Source organism: Corvus cornix, chromosome 2 (assembly GCF_000738735.6).
Source record: "Corvus cornix cornix isolate S_Up_H32 chromosome 2, ASM73873v5, whole genome shotgun sequence".
Lineage (NCBI taxonomy): Eukaryota > Metazoa > Chordata > Aves > Passeriformes > Corvidae > Corvus > Corvus cornix.
The window spans coordinates 120,804,414-120,826,566 of NC_046333.1; the positions used below are offsets into that span (position 1 = coordinate 120,804,414).

The 22,153-nt window shown below is 37.2% G+C and overlaps 2 protein-coding genes across 6 annotated transcripts in view; both read right to left on the reverse strand.

The window, feature by feature from the left end:
* Positions 1–20,501, reverse strand: part of LOC120411747 — a 32,278-nt gene extending 11,777 nt beyond the window's left edge. Inside the window, 2 exon segments of the mRNA XM_039569646.1 lie at positions 7,347–7,494; positions 20,317–20,501. Of these exon segments, the coding sequence (XP_039425580.1) occupies positions 7,347–7,494; positions 20,317–20,501 (333 nt within the window).
* NCOA2 (nuclear receptor coactivator 2) overlaps positions 1–22,153 on the reverse strand; it is a 189,710-nt gene that overhangs the window by 151,350 nt on the left and 16,207 nt on the right. The window lies entirely within an intron of this gene.

The following is a 22,153-nucleotide window of genomic DNA, read 5'->3' on the forward strand; positions in this document are numbered from 1 at the left end:
GAGTCTCCAAGAAAAACTTCCCAACTCTATATTCACATGATCTACAGGCTAGAGCTCAGTGGTTCTGTGTGGTGTGATTAAAGTGTTCAAAGAAATGTTTACAGTTTTTAAAGAAAGACTTCCCAGAGTAAATAATCTTTAACAAGGAAATTTCTTGAAGAGATACCAAAGTAAAGGAGAAATCCACTAAGGGGGAAAAAGTAGCACTTTTTTAATACTACAGACTACACAGACATGGAGGGTAAACTACACTGGTGGAAGATTTCAGACCTGTATCAGACACCAAGCATTCTTAGAAGAAGAAAACATCTTTACCAAGAAGTACCAGCATATCAACATTAACATCACAGAAACAGTCATACTTTGACTCACTCAAAGATGAAGGATGAAGACCTGACTCCAAGGTATGTAATCCTCCAGGTATGTAATCTTTAACAACCTCACAGAACTGATGTAATTTTGACATAGGAGGTGTGCCTGCTTAGAGAAACCCTCATGAATTCTCTTATCCCCTTGTCTAGCCAGTTCTGTGACAGCAAATAATGCCGGGCCACACCTGGGCCTCTTCAGCCTTTCTTGCTTCAGAGAGAAGAATAACCACTAGCCCAGACAGATTGGATGAAGTGGGTCAGAGTAGTTCTTCATGGCATGAAGTTTCTTTTAGTCAACAGGTCACCTGTCTCCTGGAGCTGGCTCTGGCAGCCGCAACATGTGGCAGAAGCAAATTTAAAGCAGGACTCTGGTACTGAGACAGCACCTCAGAGTCACACCAGCATTTCATGAACTTTTCCACTAAGAATCCATTTAGAGAGGTATTTCAGACTTCTCAGAAAGCCTCACAGACTTCCCACAAAGTCTCCATTGAGAGTTTAGAAATGAGGAGGGGTGGAATGCTAGAAAACAGGCCCTCTGAATAACTGTGATATAAGAGGCATTTCGAAGACCAAATACTTTGGTTTTAACTACCCTGCTTCTTTAGGGCTGCCCCTAGGCCACCAACAAGACAGGACCTGCCTGCTTTGCTGATAATGAAATAAAAAACTCAGGTGCAGTCACAGATAGGACCCTCCAGCACACACTCAACCTCAAGCACTTCAGCTGCCTAGCACTTCCTTGGCACAGGAAAGACATAGAGCCGAGGCAGATCACAAGATGGGTGCCTAGAAAAGGGGAGTCTGTAGAGCAAAATTTACATATGGACATTCTCATGCCAAGCACCTACTAATGGCTATCTTACACAGACCTTGTTATCAAGAAACAAAAATCAAAGCAAACAATTAATGACTTACATCATGGTAAAATACAAAGAGCTTAACTAGAACTTCCCATTAAAAGCTTCAGGTAAAGAGGAGAGTACAGTTATATGTGACAAGGGCACAGCTGATGCTGCTGTACCTTTGTTGGAGGGCAAAGCACAGGCACCAGCCCTGGGCAGCTGTGCACATCTGGTATCCTGCATGAACAGCTACCATGGGCAATCTGGGCACATACCCAGCATACCAGGTTTCAACTCAAACATGAACACAATGAAATAATTACATAACAAGACATTGCCTTTAAAAATCAAAGCCAAAAGCCACTAGATTCGAGAAGTTTACTAATGTCACAGAAATAGCACTACAGTTTGACTGAAAAAATGCTGCTATTTTCAAGTATTTCTAATCTTCTCAGTGAATCACATGTAAGAAACTATGAACCAAAACCTGAAAGCTTTCAGTACATAAGCAACGCAGACTTCATTCTACACCTTTTCAGCCTGAACCCAAGAATAAATTTAACCATATTAACCTTTTCAAGTTAGTGTCTGCAGTTCTGCAATTGTACTTTGATAATCTTCAAGTTGATACATCCATAGTAATCAGTTACAAAAGCTGGGCTGGCTCACATGTCATAAGCGCTGAATCGAGGAAAAAAAAAATTAGCACACCTAATTTCCAGCTCAGGAGATAACCCTATTTAATAAGGTACATGTTACTCTCTTGTATGTTAGGTAAATGTTTTCTTTAAAAAAAAAAAAAAAAAAAAAAGGTATTTAATTGCTGCTTTGAAAATCAGGGCTCATGAAAAGTCCATATGTGGAAATGTATTTATTCTCATTTTTAAGTGATTCCACATGTACAGTTACTCAAGTGTAAAAACTGACACATCTTCCAGTACAGCAGACCAAACACTAAAAAGTTGGAAAAATGTTATAATAGTAGGAGATTTATCTAAGAAGAAAATAATGAGAGTCAATGTTAAAATTTTTACAGTACTAACACTACTAAAATGCATGTTCATGCAGTGGCCAAAAGAATTATACTATAGGCTTAGAAATAAATATTCAAAAGCAGCAGTTTCTAAACAGTGTTCCAAAAGGCCATGGTTGGCACATGGTTCTATTTAGGGCATTTTCCCTGTAAGTCTTCATTAGAAATGCATGGTGGTCTTGAATATATTGAAGGAGGAGAACTGTTCCATTGCTAAAAAATTCTGGAATATCCTGGCTCTGTTTGAGTTAAAAAAAAAAGAAAAAAATTATGTTTAAGAAGTCAAATAGTTAACCTTTTCTTTCATACCTATTCAGTAACTATTAGAGGTTCTATAGAAACAGTACCTAAGTAAAAACTAGTTATTATTTAATAATGTTTTTAAATATATCCAAGCTATTTTGGCAAATTGGTGTCTTTGGAACTGTGTTCCTTATTTATAGTCTGAAAGGCATAGGCTGCTCATACTAATCAATTATATAACCCCTTTTAAATCTGAAAAGCAAATATAAGCTCTCGCGAGTTTTTCAAGACCTGAAGGCCCTCTCATTAATTAGCTTTCTAAGCCAATTAAAAGAGGTTTTTTCAACATCACTCTGACAACGTTTTGTTTAACTAGCAGCTTAGGAAACACCATTCTATTCAGTATTTAAATTCATAGTTTAAACAACTCACTGAAATTCTACAGCAGAATTTACTATCCTTGGCAAACAAATCAGAAACATTACTTTATTCCTTAAATAGCCCTAAAACTCCACACCAACGAGTTAGAGATTTGTCAGAACTGGACTATCTTTCACTTACCTTCACATGACACACAAGCACAGGAAGCAAGCAGGAAGTTATTCCTTAGCTTGAGCCAGCCCTTAGCTTGAGCCTGAGCACAGGAGCAATTTCTGCCCACCTAAATAGGTATGATAACACATATCTTTGTGCTAAGCTGGCCCACCAGCCTTTCAGGTAGACACAATGCTCATTTCAATGTGCATGGCTCTATGTATACTCTGGAGCATGTAGTGGACCATAATTTTATGCATGGCTGACAAATAAACCCATGTTAAAGGGTCTGTTCATCTTCAGAAACAGTGCAACAAAAATACCCAAAATACAACACGTTCCACTAGTGTTCAACATTCAAAACCTACCAGTGGTTAAAGACAACCTGATTGCAAAGATACTCACAGAGCCATCAGGGGAGAAAAGGAAGGTGCTCCAACAGTCTCGCCCACCTCCAGATGGACGTAAGGCATTTCAAATTGCTAACAATTTCACTATCATTATTGCCATTAAAGTTCCTATGGCCTCATAACTACTACATCCTGGCAATAATATATTGCTCCAGAACAGAGCTTTTAGTCTTCCTGATACCTGCTGTATTTACCTTTTAGTTTGTCCACATGATAAAAAGCCAATGCACTTTGCCAAGACACACACCTTAGACATGCAGTAAATATGTATGTGCTTCAGACTGTATTTTTTACTGATTAGTCAGATTTATATTGTACTGTCAAAATCTGATTTTTCTTCCTAACTCAGCTACATATTAAGCTAACTTTTTTTGCTGTTTATAATGTATAAAATCATCCTACCAATCATCCATTATGATGAACTCACACTAAAGAAGAGGCAAAACCTTTGCACGTGTTCACAGTCCACCCAGAAACAAAACCACAAAGAATAAAACTTTTTTTCCCCTTAAGTTTCAGAAAGTGTTTATTTAAGGTTAAATTATTATTTTCTTCCTGTAATAGCAACTTTTTCAAAGTTAGTTAAAATGTTTGCTGTTACAACCTCTACAGGTTGCTAAACACTTTCTGGGTACAAAGTCACAAGTTCTGTGGAATGCTGCTCTGTGTACTCTGCCTCTGCCAGCTCAACTTCCCTAGGTAACACACGCACCATACAAACACCAGATATAAGTGGGGAGTTAAAGGTCTGTGCTTTCAAATTTTGTTATCTACAGAACACACAGCAGGTTCCACTTGACCACTCCAAAGCATCATCTTCTGGGTTTCCTACAATCACAGCAAGTGCCACATCAGTGCCTCTCTTCCATGCAGCCAAAAAGGTTTAAAAGATAATCCAGTAAGTCAAGTAATCACAGGATTTGTACAGAATTCAATAAAAAAACGGAACAAGGTTTCCCTACTCTATGATACAGTGAAAAGGCATGTCAGCACTTCCTCAGTTTTAGAATTCATAACTTTTTGTAAAAAAAGATACAGATTTTCTTTTTCCCCTAGGTGTTATTCCAAGTAGTATTATTCTAAATATACACTGTGCTTCCATTAATTTATGGTATTAGTAAACAAGTATTTATGGTAGCATGTTAATTTTTATTCCTTGTCACACAAATGAAACAAATTTCAGTTCTTGAAACAAATGTCCTTGTGAACTAGGATTTCAAATAAACAGCTTGAAACATTCAGGTTCCTCTTACATGTTAAACAACTAATACAACAGATGTTAAAACTTAAGACTGAGATTACTGCCTGAACATTCCTGCAAAACTTAAATTGTCCTTCATAATATTTGGAAAAGCCCCAAATGGGAGAACATGAAACCTCCTGTCAAATGAGCCCTCTTCCAGGGCAACATATCCCATATCTGACAAATCCTGAAATGTACAAAGGGGCAACCAGCAAAGATTGCTAAACACACTAAAGATCAATACCTTTGCACAAGCAGCACAACCTGGAGCACTAAGCATGGGACTGGCTGCTGCAATCCTTCAGTTTATGCTGCTGCAGAAACAAACATGTATCTTCCTGGTTTCTTAAATGAACAAATTGATGCACAATTACAATTACAGAAGTTTTGTAAAATTCCCTGAGGAGTTCTCTATGTCCCAGTAAAGCACAAAAGTGTACCAAGGAACAAACTATTACTGCCTCAATTTTTAGGAACCTTGGCAGTAAAAAAAATAAAAATACATAAAAGACTAAGCCAAAATAACTAAATGGTCACATAAAGCCAGATAGCATGATAGAGGTATTAGAAACCTCAACAACCTCAGCAACTGCTCCAACTGTCAAAATTAGGAGTCTTATTAAAAAGATGGCATGATTTTGGTTTGCTTCTGTAAAACAACAATATAAAACATATAAGAGTACTCCAAACAACTAACTCCACAAAGCAAACTTTAAATACAGACTACTATCAGATTTTTTTTCTTCTGGCTTATCTTAAAATAGCTAATGAGAAATTTTATGAAACACCATGTACAAATATCATGAGAGAATAGCTATACAAAGAAATTTTAAGAACATTTCTCCTTGCAGTCCCTCAGAACGCAAAAATCACAAATTACTATAACTGGGCCTAGAAAGACCTTGCATGTATATCAGAGGTGCCATCACAATTCATTCTTTCAACTATGCTTCAAAAAAAGCTCAAGCATATCCTCATGATAGCAGATGTGCTCAAAATGCCATCAGAAACAAACACTATCATATCAAGAATTTATATTTAAAGAAAACTCTTATTATCACATAAAACTTAAAATCCACAGTTCTACAGCCAAGTTGAATAGTACCCTGGGCTCTCAAATCTAGAAGTCTCATTAAGGTTTTCTACAAGCACATACAAAAATAATAGTAATTTAAAGAAAAAAAAGGGTGGGGGAGGAGGGAGGAAAGGAATTTTAAGCAAGTGCAAGACATGAATCCAGTTTTTATGTGAAAACAAATAATATAGTTCTGAAGTGCTTCTGACAGTAAGCAGAAAATGTTAGCCACCCCAACAGCTGGAATATATACCTGTTTTGGCTGAGGTCTTTCCCTCTCAATATTGTTGATTTCTGACCAACAGGTTATTTAAAATAAGCTGGTCATATCTACCAAAAGTACAAAAACATGTAACAACTACAAGTTAAGCTCAAAACAGGTAAATTTGTATTGATCTACAGAAGTAAATCTTCTTTTCAACCCTGCAAAGAAATTAAATGTTCTAATGAGCAAGCAAAGGTAGATAATTCTCAAACCTGTGTGTACCCAAACACACAAATGGAAAGAACAGAGATGCAGTAAAACCTGTTCCAACATGTTGTACATTAGAAATCTGACTCTCATATTTCATAGGATCCAAAGTAAATGAAAGATGCAATGAAAAGCAAGCTAAGAACAAGGCAGAACAAAAAAGTACAAAGCTTCCACACATTACAGTGCTGATGAAACCCACTGAAACACATCTTTGTAGTTTTAAAAGGTCAAAGGAAAAAAAACCCAGATGATTTATTCTTAATGCTATATTTGAACACACACACACATACATGTCCTTCACAAGCACCCTTGGATCTTAAATTTAACATACTTTCCCCACAGATCATGAAATTGACCCTATCAGACAAAAAAGTTTGGCTAAAGATAGGTAACTAAACCAAGCACCCATAATTCAGCAGAAAACACATGTTTAAAAATGGACTTAAGACTACTAGTAGTTTACCATGAGGATTTGAACTTTTTGTATGGCAGTCTGCTGAAATTACAGAGCTGAAGAATAACAGCTCGAAGAAAAAGCCCAGCAAAAAGTAATTTCAAATACAACTAAATGCACAGAAAGACTGCTTGTCCTTTTGTATATGGACCATTCAAAGATGGCTTTCCTATCACAACTCTGTTGGGCTTTTTGTGGGATGACAAGTAATTATTTATGCACTACTTTTCAGAGCAAAGATGGCCATAATGTGCAGTTAAGACAGGCAAATGAAAGGCAGCTGATGCCTGCACTCATACTCTTCAAAGCACTCCTGATGTGGAAGGCCTCCTTCACAAGAATTCCCACTAATTTACAACAGGAAAGGAATCATCCCTAAGCAGCTAGGCTGAGATTTTACTCTGCTATTGGTTATATTACATTCCTGGTGACAAAAGTTGTTGACATTAAGGTTGAACAGTCAAATTTGCGCTAGAAGAAAAACGGTCTCGCATATCACTTTCAACTTTTTTTTCCACTACTGACAGCACTTGAATAGCCCAAGAATTTTGTTTAAAAGTGTAAGACTGATTTCATCAAGTGCAATTGAGGAAATAAGTCTTACACTCTTTCTTACAAAGGCTGTTTTATTTGCTTTGACAAAGTGACATAGGCCAGTGGTACTTTGTCACGGCCTTTGAAATTGTCCGCCATTTCTTCTTCAACTTTACAGTTCCTAGGAAATGCATAAACTCCATGCCCAAATGTTTCAGGACTCATTTTCCCCGAAGGCCATTCCTTAACAGGACGAGCTCGCACATGTGGCCAACTGCTATATTAAGGAACAGGATTAGTATCTGAAAACCGATCAACATCTACATCACCGCTGGATAGAATAATTGAAATTACTGCACCATCATTCATCGATAGGCCCGCAATCAGCTCTGAGCATCGCTAGCATGGTGCATGAGAACAAGAACGGGGCTTTAAAAACTCAGTTGTTTTCCTAACAGGGTTGTCACTGTTGTAAGACGTGACTTGGAAAGCTTATGAGGTGCAACTGAGTACTTACTCAGCTGGAAGTAATAGATACTTTCACAAGAGCCTTTAAAAACCAAGTGTGCAAGTGATGTAACACCAGTAGATAGAAAAAGGACAGGAAAACAGCATGTAGAGGAGAGAAATAAAAGGCATTTATGTGAAAAGTAGAATTGTTACTCTAAGGGTTTTTTCTCTTAAATCTCTGGTCTGATAATAACAGTGCATATTTCAGTAACATCCATTTGTGTATTACACTTGGGAGACCACTAAACACTCATTTAATTTGTAGAACACCACTAGATGCAATAGCCCAATCTCTCCACTTCTGCCAGAGTTTATGACAATTTATTTATTTACTTGATTATTGGAATCACAAGAGGCTGGACTTTTAACTTCTTCTATTGACTAAATCCTGAGATATACGGAGAGGATATAAACACTTAATTCACATAATTATGTTGAAACAATGGCATACTAAAACAAACACAGAAATTCATGCGTATTGAAATCACAGCTTCAGCTCTCTGTTTAGGAGATTCAGAAACAGAAACCTTAGAATACACTTGCACATGAAAAATAAGTGTCAGTCTTAATTTAGAATTTCCTTGTTATTACTGATATAAACAGTGCACTAGAAATTTATGTACTTTGAGATTGTAATATCTTCGAATAATACATGTCCTTAAAGTATGGTTATAAAAATATCCATCATAGTATCTGTAGTCAAATATACAAATTAATATATTTACAATGGAACTAACACGCCATAACAGTCTCTTTGCCAAAAAACATTTGTCACTTGGGTAGAATAAACAAGTATCTTAAGTTTTTAAAGCCTTTCTGCAGTTCAAAATTCTCATTTATCTCCATGACTGTGTTAGATTAAAATGCACAAAAATTCTGCATTTAGGAAAGGGAGATGAGAGGAGATTTTTATAAAACCAGAACTCTGAATGGTGTTCAAATGTATGCAGATAACATCACCAGTTTTGCTGGCACAAATTAGGTCCTATTCATTTTTACAGTTTCTGTTACCAAAGGGAAACAAAGATGACAGCACTCCATTTTGGTTTCTTAAATGCAGAAAAATGAAAAGTATCATAAGTACAATTCAAAGCAGTGCTCATTTGGAAAGCTGAGGAAAAATATTTTTCAAAAAGAGAAGTGTTAACATTTCAAGCCATTATTTGAAAGCTCTTAAGGGCGAAGTTGAGAGAAGCAAGGACAGGATTACAGCAACATTAGATGCAACCACAGTCTTGTAAAGTACAGTGGAATAAAACAAGTGTGGGTGGGACATTATGTAAAAGGAAATAAATAAATCAGTCAACAATTACATATATTGTTTTAAAAATACCCATGAAATTTTGTTCCATCATCTTCAGCCGACTTTAGTAGATAACCTCACCATCTTATTGCTGTAACCACGTCTCTTTCCCACCATGTTGTTATCTCCAGAATCAAATCTCATTTGGAAGAGGATCATAAATGCATTAGGGCAAAAGCAATGGCATCCATTTTCTGTTCCCTTCCACTTATCTTGCCACCACAAGGTAGTGAGAAAAAGGGGTCACTACTGCAACTACAGACAGCTCAACTTCAGGTTAGCAGCATTCATTTTCTAACAGGCAGAGGTCATCAAAGAACTAACTTACCAAAACCATTTCCTTTGCAAGAACATTCTCAAGAGAGTCCTGTTAGAATGAGATTCAGGATGAACCTTTGAGTGAGACTGAGGATCACCTTGAGACAACCCACTGAACAGCCCTGGTGCTTACTACAGGTATTTAAAACTCTAATCTGGTTTGGGCAAGTTGGCAATTTTACAACTTGAGTTCCTGTCACCACAGGAAAATGCCACAGTAGGGACTATTCTTTATTTCAGAATCTCCCTTTCATCAACATAGTCTGTGAAAATATTCCCAACACCATAATCTTATCCTCATACGTAACAAGCATTTATCCGATGTCTTGCCATTTTTGAGAAAAGGAAAATAAAAATCAGACTTAACTCTACCCTACTTAACTTCTAACACTTGTTAAAGCATTAAATCATGTTTCTTACCCTCCACTGCCATTTCCTAAGATATTCTTGTGAAAAGGGGCTGAGAGCTGCTGTGAGTGTATAGCATGAGCTATGGGACCATCAAAGGACTCCATTCCATTTAGTTCCTTCTAAGGACAGATTAGGAAATGAGGTGTCAGAAGGTACTTTACCTGTTTGTCAAGGATTCATAAACTGCCATAAAATAACACATATTAACAGAATCTAGCTAAGTCACTGAAAAAATTTAAATTACACACTCAATTATGGATAACAGGACTCTGCTCCTTAAAGCAGTATCACATGAGTTTCTCAAGGGCCACTAAAAGGCGATAAAAAGAAAAATAGAGTGTTAAGCTCTTCAGGTGGTCAAAAGCTTCTCTACCAGAATAAGGTGCTTTCTGTTCTTTTTTCTAAAGTCTAAAGAATGGTTGAACCTTTTTCGGTCATATTTTCAGTTAGCTTTTACTTTCTGCACAGCAATTTAAATTACAAGGACATTTTGTGGTAAAATTTTAATCTACTAAAATATAAATGTGCACAAAAGAAAAACAATTAAGCTTCATCTGCAAAATATATTGAAGTTGCCAATCTAAAGTGCACACATGAAAAATTAAGCCTATAAAAATATATAATGAAAGACATCTGGCACAAATGTCAGCCTTCACATGCTTGTTTTGTCAGCTGTCAAATCATGGTAATATACGATGGTAAAAAGCACACTGACAGCAGCATTCCCAGTATTTTAAGGAACAATCATAAAATACTTGCATCTGCATTGCTACCAAAGTAATTGAACAGGGCTGGTGGTCCACAGAAAAATATTCATGCTTAATGCTTGTGAATCTCAAATGAAACTCTTCTCAAATCATTTCTTTTCCACACACGGCTTTTTGAAAGAGTTATCTGGAGTTCTGAATTATTGCATGAGTTATTACTCATGCAAGCCTTTATAGTTATTGTAGGTAAATACTGTTCCTAAGCAGCAAATGACATGGGGTCAAGGAATGCTTGCTATTCAATATATACTTACCTTTGTCAATAAGAAAAGTATTTTAAAAACATATGCAAGAGGGAAAAAAAATTCCTCCCACTAATTCCCTGCTTGATTTCATCCCAAAGAGTTAGTTATTTTGGTATGTCTTGCTGATTCAAAAAGCCAATGCTTTTCCTCTACATCAAACACAAGTTCCAGTTACACTTTGTACTTGAGCACATGAAGCACTAAAACCTCAGGATGTGGTCCTATTACCATCTTCTTGTAGTCCATACTGACTAACAAGAAGTTGGAAGGAAAATGAAAATATTATATTGATATATGTTTTGATCTTAATTTGTTTCTTTATAAAATAATGATTGAGAGTAATACCACGGGACAAAAAAGAAAGTTGTCCAAGATGATGCTACCTGTCTGAAGATTTTATATAGCATTATAGTCATCATCCTGGAAACCAAAGGGACAGTAGTAATAAGAGTTAGTCGCAAAGACTCCAACCTAGCTTCCTGTTAAATATATAATCATGTTGCAACAAAAACACGTTACTTTTAAATAACCATTCCTTCGAAAGTATGCCTGAATTTTTTTCTGCTGCAATCAGGAAGCTAAATCAGGTCTGCATTTATTAACATACCAGGCACATGGTGACATTTTACTTAAATGCTAAGGAAGGTGTATGAAGAAAGTTTTCACTAGAAACTAAGTTTATTTAGTTTAGTTGTTGGGATTTTTTTATTTTGTAAAGTTAATTTCTACCTTGATGTTATGAAGTAGAAAAGTTTTAGTCTTTCTGAAACTTACTTTCAAGTCAGAAAGGAAGACCAGTGAGACTTAAGGGATAAAACTACGACTCTTGGCTTTCAAAGACACTGCAGCAGCCACTGGACTTGGCGAGTCCCGGTGGAAGCTGCCAAGTGATGGGCTTTTCTAAGGAAAACGCCAGTAAGAAAATTTTATTAGGTGTCATTTTACAAGGTAAATTGAAGCAAAGTCTTCCAGCCACTGAAATTCAGAAATAATGATGCCAAGGCTAAAACTGGTCGAAGTACAGATGGCCTCAACAGGGGTATCAGACCTGACCAAGGGCATCTTCTACCACACAGAAATCTGACTAATATAAAACTGGCCAGTAACAGCTTGAGTTTGTGACACTTGCCTATACAATGTTACCATTCAAATAACTTTTTTCTCTCAATCATTTTACTGAGTAACACCTAGTATAGACTAAGTGAATAAATCTCACTGCTTTCACTCCTCCAGATAGCAATTAAGCACGTAAGAAAAGTTCTCATAGTAGTGTAAGTCTACAATCACTTGTGCCAAAAGATATATACATACACCTAACTCTTTTCAGTAAGTATTTTTTATCACCAAGATTATGAAAATGAAGCTTTCCACATGAGCAGCAGCTCAGTGAAATATTACTGCCACTTCAAATGCTTTCTGTATAATATAAAATACCACCAAGATATTTAATCAGATTGATTATCTGAGGCTGAAACAAACAACTTGCAGCACTGACAGTCAAAATCATTATTTTAGATGTGAAAAAGGACAAATGAAGGCCTGTACTGATCCACTGCCAGAGAACACTGTACATTTTCTTTCTGCCTCTATCTTGAAAATCAAGAGACTTAAGAAGGAGAAAGAAAAAAAAAAAGTATGTTGAAACATGACATTATGGCTAATTCATAGATGAAAAATAAGACTACAACTATCAGTAGTAGCTTTAATTCTGTACAATGAAAGTATCTATAATTTGCATATTTTAACTGGATTTCTCAGTGTATGGAGTTTTTCACACTTTTCTAAAAAGAAAGAGAGTTGTAAATTTTAAATACCCATATACATTTCAGAAGACTATATTAATATTGCACATGTTTTTTCCAACAGATTTTGAAGCACATAAGACAGTGTCTTCATATAACTTATCTTCTAATTTTTAATATAAAAAGTCTTAAACCTCATAATCCCTCTGCTGCATGAAAAGGTGTTTCAATCCCCAGCTGACAAGCAGAGAGTAAGGAGCATGGAAATTCAGTTTGACAAACATGCACTTGACTGACTTTGTGGCCCTCAGCCATCCATAATTTTGCTCTCCCATAATGATTTTCTGATGCCACATGAGGGCTGTCAACAGGTAAGGTCCTTCTTTCACTAACAGGATGACAGTCATATACCCAATGATGTAATTTCTTATACTCGGTAGAAGTATATATACAGTATATACAGCTCCTTTGGGGCAGTGGAAGAAAAGGGCAAACACACACACATTATCCCACAAACACACATAAACATGTTTTATCTCAGTCATGATCACATGAGTTTCACTTCCTTCAGAAACCAGACTAAAAATGACAAATGTAGGGAAGATGCATAAACACACAACTATCGGATTCATTTATTCTCACACCTTTTTATCTCTCTCCTACTCACTTCCTCAGTAATTTTTGGTAAGCCCTCCCTGTTACATTGTACCAATCATCAAACAGAAGCTTGGGAAACATTCTGGCATCCATGTAATTCTTGTAAAAACACCAGGAAGTATAATCCTCTCAAAACAAGGATCCTAGGGAACTAGGGAAGCAGTATTTTGGCTTTTTACCAACCGTTTCACAGCAAAGGTAATTAGTAAGTTACATACCATTGGAAGCAACACCAGCACAAATCCAGCTTCCCTCACTGCTTGCTCTCTCTTCTAATGATGCCAAGATCGTGACAGGCTTACTTAACATGGTTATTGTTTCCAGTTTCAAACCCTTATACTTAATTAAGTATCAGCTCTAGATGATCTATCTTAAACAGCCAAACAAACCAAAAATACTCCAACTCCATTACCTCATCTTCTTCCCCCCTCGCTATAGCAACAATGCATCAGAAACACTTCAGAAGGAGTTAGTTTGTGTTGAATGACTAGGATTTGGTAAGTGCATGCAAAAAGCTACTTTTGAAATAAATTACACAGCATAACATATGTTTCAGTAACAGTAAGTATCCAGATTCTGGTCAGTCTTTTCATATCAAGAGAACGCTATGTATCAGGAGCAAAAGCCTGTGACAGAAGTCATCTGAAAAAACAACAAGATGAGTAATAAGTTGCGTTTCATGCATATCAGGTACAGTCTTCCATCACCTGACAAACTAAAAGAGTTGCCCCTCTGTCTCTTGTACAAAAAGCTATTGCCTTTTGGGATCAAAAAGTATCAGTCATTTGCAAAGGCTTTAGAAGTTTTATATAATACATAATCACACATGCCTGTGCACAAATACACCCCCATCCTAACGGAATTCCGTGATTTCCATTCAAATGCTGAAAAGATTCCAAAGAGCTGAAAAGATGGGGACGGTGATCAGCATCTCAAAACTCCTTTCGAGAACAAACAGGAAATGATAACGAATGAAAAATTCCAAATATTATTAATACAGGAAAATATGTCCAGCTTTGACAACCAATGCAGTCCTAGAATAAACACTTCCATCTTCAGTAGCTGCTAAAACAAACACTCTTTTACAGGCTTTGACAGAGAACAGAATTCATTTCCCCTTTACAGCTGCAGTGTTTCAAAGTCAGTTAAACATCAATGTGACAGCCTTACTTGCGAGAGCTCAGACATTTACTATATTATCTTAGCTGGACATGAGCAGAAAGCAGACTGTGAAGCCAGAGAAGGCAGAGGGGAGAGAGGGAAATCAAGATTGTTTTTCTTAAACACCTTATGAAGTGTTCATCTTAGTTTTTGCCAGAGGGTTATTTTTCTTGTTCATTTATTCTGTATTTAAAGACCCGGCTAATACAAACACTTCCACAGATCTGGAAGGCAAAAAGTTCACTAGGATGGAGCTTGTTTGCACAGATACTACTCAGCTACCAACTTCTCGCTCTGTGATAGCGTGCTTCTACAAATGAAACCCAGTTGACTGAGCTGTTATCAATGCTTACAAATTAAACTATCTTATTTGCTGCTAGCCATCACCCTACTGATTTTCTCATTAATATCTAGAAAACACACAGTTTAGTCTCTTATCCTAATTTCTGCCATTGACTTTCCTGTACAACCCCTACCTCACAAGACCATTGTGAATCTTAACATATATTAATTTCACACAGAGCAAGCATGCTAAGTACTTAATAGTAAGCAGTTAGGAATATTGGCCAGATGTCAAACCAACCCTAAGAATGTGCACAGGCCACTAAGTTGAGGATCATGAACAAGGATTAGACACTAAATAACTGTAGTAGCCATTTGCAAATTGAGATTCTGTGGAAACCTGGCTGCTCACATGATTATGGTCCTGTCTACTTCCAGGTGTTCAATTACATTAAACGAAATTAAAAATACATCAATACATGTTCTTACTACTGTTTTCACGTGAAAGCAGTTGTTGCCACTGCAGAAAATGCTGTGATCACAAAGAGAAAATGTCTTATGAATTACCTACACAAATGGTTTGCTGAGTGACTAGTTCTTTCATGACAAATAATACCTACAATACTGAAAAAGTTTTCCATTTGAATTTTGAACATATTTATCATTTCTCTGTGCATGCTATAAGCAAGCTTGGAAAAAAAAAATCTGCATTTCTTTTATTCTTAATGGTGTTTTGTACATAAATACTGAAGAAGAGGCACATCTGAAATACAGCCTCAACTGCAGATCTACTATTAAAAAATAAAATGGAGAGAAAACAGTAGCTAGAAAAAACAAAACATTGTCACATGAAGCAGCCTGTGTAAATTATGTTATTACATGGTGTTCTTTTTTTCTTCTTTAAGCCAAGCTGGAATTTTAGAGAAAGCCTGATGATTTGTGGCCATATCATTTGGCAAAACATGTAACCTTATATTCAGGAAATCTCCAAATCTCAGCTAATCAGAGTTTGAGCTCCCTTTCACCTTCTGAAGGGTCACTTCACAGTTAAGGGAAAGGCAAATCAAGATGGACTTCATCTACCAATAATAAAATCACTCTTCTTCACTGTTCATAGCAGCCCCAATCTATGGATTTCTATTTCACAGTAATACTTCGTGTTTGAAGTTTCTGTCTGGCCATTGACTGACTGCCCATACTCCCCCAAGACACTTTGGTTAATATTTCCCCCCCTAGAAAACACAAGAGAAGCAAATCAAACACTCCCTAACAAAAGCTTTTTTGCCTCTGCTTCTCAAAGCCACCCTCTTCCCCAAAAGCTCAAATGAGTGACCTCTGAGGAATGCTGCCCAAGCCAGACTCACAAGATGAGCTGGCCTGCAACTCTGCCTACCTCAGAGAGATGGTGTGTTGTGTTTTAACCATTTACTTGTTAAATCTTAGTGTTTGGAGGGTTGCAGAGGTTTTCTGATGCTGTGCTGCTGGACTCTTCTTGCTCCAGCACCACTATTTTTAGTAACCAGCAAATGGGTGGCTGTAGGACCTCTCCTATCACCAGAAAGCTATCCAGCTTGAAGCGGAAAAGCAGCCCAGCTTGTGCATGCTAGCAATTCTTCAGATAGAGGCTTGCAAGCCCAGCCCTGCTTGCTTCTGCTGCAACTAGCACTTCATTACATCCATTTTAATGCAGTAGACAGCTCTTTTTTTTTCCTTTTGTAAACAAACCTTTGATCGAAATACTGTAAAATAAATGTGTGCCTTTCTCTCTCTTCAGAATCCTTATTGCACTATGTTAGTTACATATGTAACTTTCATATCCTAAAAAATTGCCTTCCCCTACACGTGTACAAAACTGATGACCATGCTCTTCTACCTAGTGTTTCCTGCCAAAATTGCAAATCCTCAGACTTGGTCAAGACTTGAATCTCCATATCAATTACCAACTTCAGAAACATGATACAAGACATTGAAATGCAATTTAAAATTTATTTCAAACTGATCTATATCAAACTACACTATAATAAATATAGCTGAATTAATAAAAAAAGGAACAAAAAATTCTCAGAAGCAACAGTAAGTAAATTGTTAAATATGCAATTCAAACTATGTATAGACCCAGTTACTCAAATCAGAAATCTTAAGTGAAATACAGGCACGTGGTGTGTGGCAGATTGGCAATGGAAAGTTCTGTAGGACAGGCAACACTCAGAGCAGTGCTGGAGCTGAGCCCACGACTCATGTCAAAACTGATGTCAAAAAGTCTTGTGAATTTTCTCAGTATATGCAATGTACACTGCACAGCTTGTCTCCATTCAATACTCCTCATCATTAAAAATGATGCATTATGCTAAGCTTTTCATTGTCTTAATTTTTATCCCATGACATCACAAACTATAGATGTTTTTTAAAAATTCAATTTAACTTGTAAGACAGAGAAATAAGTAATCTGCTGAGATATGAGTAGTTTTGTTATATGACTTTTAAAGGTGAAGTGTGGCTGAAAAAAATGTAACAGCAATATACATCAAATTTCCAATATAAAATTGTGAAAAACAAAATGTTAGAGTGAATTCATTTTTAACTGAAATACCCCTTCTTTTACTCCCCCAAGTTCAAGTTACTAAATAACTGCCAAATACTCCCTTCATGTATGACACAGCATAAAACAGTTGAGTACTTGTATTTCAGTAATCTGCAAATTAATTTTAAATGTTTTGGCAGGATAAACTTTACATGCATAAACTTGCAAAACATACAAGCTGCTTCTTTATTTACTTATAAAAAGCAGAACTCCCTTCAGTTCCAGTCACATGAATTTAATTTCATAATCAATTTTATTATGAAAAAAATACAGATTCTTCCTATTGGGGCACAAAACATTTATACAAATAGAAGAAACAAAAAATAAAAACTTCACCATGTGTAAATAACACTGAAAACAGAACAAATAGTAAAACCCTAACCCCAACTCCCCCCTGTTAAAGAAGACATTTCCCCCTTATCTCTCAATTATATTAATCTCCAATTAGAAAGCTGATGGTAAGTAAAAAAAAAAAAACAACAACAACAACAACAAACAAAACAAAAAAAAAACCCAAAAAACCAAACCACAAAACAACAAAAACAAAACAACAAAAATCCCCCAAATCACCACCCTACAATTTCAGCCTAAGTTAGAGCTTAAAAATAAGCCCCATTCATACAACGCCTTAGTTATCAGGTCACAATCCTAACTTAAAACAACAAATTTTACCTTTTGGTTCCATTATAAGGTGATAGCTAGCACCTCTAGTAATTTAAAGACATCCCATTTTCCTTGAGGTTAACCAGACAGCAAATCAAATAATCCCACAACGGATTCAGAGCAGGCTTGACCCATTACTGAAGTGTTAAATTAGAATTTCAAAGAGTAACTCCATAGTCACCCTTCACATGGATAATTTTTAATTCTTCTCCCGTGAAATGTGAAGTTAAGTCAATACTTGATGTTTTATCTCATAACAAAAGCAGACAAAAATACTGCTAACTCAAAACAATCTAGGTTAATTCTTGTTTAATAAAATAGCAAAAGGCCACTGCTGCAATGTTTTAATAGGCAAGTTCTCTCTAGCATTTTTTTACAATTTCAGTATTAATTCACACCAGTAGAGAGAAGCAGGTATTTGATTTACATTTTATGAAATTAAATACATAAATATATTAATTTTCTCAACACAATCCACAAATGCCAATTAATCTGAATTTTGCATATGGCGAAAATAACACGGGTTGACCCCATTTTACAGCTAAGAAAATGAGGAACGTAAGTTCAAGTGACTTTTTTAGTACACTTCTGGCAAACCTGGCACTGAAGAATAAGCCTCTGGCTCTCTAGCACGAGGTCCAGCTCCATCCCAGTTGTTACCCATGTAAGTTCATTCCCATGGGTACAATTACAGGGAAATTTCAATCGCATGCAAGGCAAATATTGCAAGTCCCCAAATTCTACAAAACATACCTGACACCTTAAGTAAATTATTTGTTGATAAAAAACCAAAAAAATAAGTTGTCTAAGGCAACAGGATGTTCAATTTTTGTAGCTGACCCTAAGCCAGCCTAAATAAATATTTTTAACTGCCTGTTCAACACAACAGCAGAAGCTTAGCACAGCAAAAGCCACAGAACCCATCACTGGCATGGCATAAGTGCGGTTGATGTCACTTGGTATCCTAAACAAATCAATGAGACAGAACTAAAAACTGATAATACTACCAGTACAAATTACAACATAAAAAAACACACACAAAAACTCACACAGTTTTAATTATTAAAATAAGAAATAAAAATTCTCATGCTGTTTCAGATACGCACCCTCACAGCAAACCATGTTATATGAATCTATTCTGCTCCTCAAGACATTGTCTGTGTAAGAAAATACCAATTCCCTTTTACTGACTTCCTTCCCTGCCAGTAGTAAGCAAAATCAGTTGAAAACCAATAAAACACAATATTGTCCTTACATTCAGCTAATGCAAGTGAAATATTAGCAGAAACAGGTTTAACCCAATATTGGATTTTACATTTTCATCTTTCCTGCACTGCCAGTTAGCTCAAACTTTCTGCACGAAACCTTATTTCCCTTCTCAGAATCTTGTCTCTTAAAAAGTCCCTACACCCCCGAGGAAATTCTAAGGGCAGGTTCAGAGTCGTCCTTTCTCAGCTTCCCCAATACAACTTGAGCAAAAATTATTTACATGAGTGTAACAGAATGGAGTACAACTCATTTATGAAGAAGTTACCACTATGCTTAAACAGCAGTATTTCTACAAAATCAGAACAGTAACAACAGCCTTCAAATCATGTCATCAGCAAGAAAGTTACAGCATATGGCCCTTCCCACCATAACACAAAGTATTCCCTAAAGGGTTTAAATTTTTAAGAGTTCAATTCTACCATTGCCAGACACTTTCTATATAGTTCACATTTTTACTTCTCAATTGCTCTGAGATATCTAAATAGGTCTCATTTTGATCTTTTCAGGTTTTCAAAAATTCATCAGTTTTACATGATAAAATACCTCACACTGACCTTAGCAATAGACTTGGGGAAAAATGATGGCACAAGCAGTGGCAACCATGTGAAACTTTAATTTGTATTACATCTTTGTAGTCAAATGGATCCATTTAATTATGGACAATGACACATCTGATACGAGGAGCAGAGCTGTGCCTATAATGAATTTTTCATTTCAGCCACTGAACAGGAAAAACACATATTTTAAAGCTATTACAAGTTGCACAAATAGTCAATTCACCAGGAAAAAAATGCCCTTGTTTCAGATAGCTTACTTCATGTCGAAGTAGGGTAAGCTATTCAAAGCATTAAGAACATCCACAAGGGGATATAATTGCTAAATATATCTGTGAATGTATACTTTAGCTTCCTTTGCAGTACCTTGTTTGAGAAGACAACCTTAGGAGTAGCAGATAAATAAATTACATCTATAAAAGTAGGCAAGAGAAGAAACTACTGTCCTTTACTGTAGGACACATGAAACAGATAGGATGCTCGCCTCCAGTGTAGGAAAATCAGTTCTCTGACAAAGTATTTACACAACAATAAAAAAGCAGAGCTATTCCACAAGCAGCAATGCTCTGCCCAGAAACACTGAGCAGCCCAGAGACAGCAGCCATCTCCTAAGAGGCAGGAGACCCAAAAGCAAACCCCTGCTCTGAATCAGGAGCAGTGCGATTCCCTCCTCCATCTTGTGCACCCACATCCCAGTGTTCAGAAGAAGGCAGAGGCATGCAGCTATCCCACGCTCCAGCCTCTCCCTGCTTGGCAAAGATGGGTGTATCCCTGATGTCCAGGTCTGCTGGTGCATTTGCAGGCACATATCTTGCAGTCATCCTGGGTGAAGTGGGTGACACACTCAGCCACAGCTGTAAAACACTGGCAACCTGCCTGTCCCCAGCTTGGCACAATGGGGAGAGGCAGGGCCACCCTGGGCCCAGCAGCAGCCAGGGAGTGAGACCAGAGGCCAGGAAGCCATCTGACCTGTCAGCTGTCCCTCTACCCGGGGCACAGGCTGTGCCACTGAGACGATGGCCCTGCAAGAGCCCTCTCCTTGCACCCCGCAGTAGCTCCCGCTCAGAGCTGTACCGACAGCCACACAGGTGGCTCCCTGTGGCTTACTGACTGTTCAGTCTTGCTGTGACTCTAGCCTTGAAATCCAAAACTTTTCATTTCAGAATTTCCTGAGAGCCATTAAAGCATTTCTGATTAGCAGGGACTTTTCCCCCCTTCCTCAATGAAGCTACTTATGAAATTCAAGCCGACTCATTAACAGCTTTAAGCTAGCCAAAAATAAATTTCCAGGAAGCAATTTCCCCTCAAAATACACACACACGAGTAAGTCTAACTCACTAGTAAGAGTCTCACAACCACGGATCAAGCTGTCCTGACCCAAAACATGGGACTATCCCAAAGCTTTATGAGATTGTATCAGAAAACCGCAAAACAATTCTCCTGGAAGCTGGGGGCGGAAGGAAATAGCTCAGAAACTGAGTGATGAAGCAAATACGAGGACGAGTAAGTGGGAGGCAACTTTGATAACTACTGTTACTGGAATCAAGTTCAGCAGCAGCAGGCTGTTAGGGGTTTTTTTCCCCTTTAAGTGCCCACAGTACCTAAAACAGGACCAGAGCACCATATGCATGGTTCCATGCCTATATTCAAAAATAAATACATACTATTGTGAAACATATGTGCTATATACACAGCATATTTGGCACTAAGCTCCTAAAGTTGAAAATTAATATAACAAATCTATTTAACCATTTAGGTTGTGGCATATAGCCTGTGGTGTACAGTAGTGATAGTGGTGTGGTTGGGGTGTGACAGTGGTGGAATAGCAGGTGATATCTCATATAAGATGGCTTAGTTTGGGGTAGTTTGGGTTTGGGGTTTTTTTGCCTTCTGTAGATTTATACTGAGTATGTTTTAAGTGTGGCAACAATAGTGTTATACAGTTTGACTCGCCAGTATTGGTTCCTCAAATATTTCAATGTTGATGTAGAGGGTTGACCATGGTTGGATGCCAGACACCCACCAAAGACCTCTCTCTTACTCCTCTCTGCAGATGGACAGGGGAAAGAATGTATAACAACATGTTCATGAGTTGAGATAAGGACTGGGAAGGTTGACTCACCAAACACCATCATGGGCAAAACAGGTTAGAATCAGAGATATTAACTAAATTTATTGCTAACAAAATCAGAGAAGGATAATGAGAAGTAAAAGAAAACCTCAAAAACACCTTCCTCCCACCCTTCTTTCTTTCCCAGCTCTACCTTCTCCCCCATCAGTGCAGGAAGAGAGAGAATGGGGGTTATAGTCAGTTCATCACTCGATGTCTCTGCACTACTGGGGGAGAGGAGTCCTTTCCCTGCTCCAACATGGGGTCCCTCACATGGGAAACAGTTCTCCATGGACTTGTCCAAAGTGAGTCCATCTCTGGAGCAATAGTTCTCTACAAACTGCTGTAGTCTGAGTCCATCCC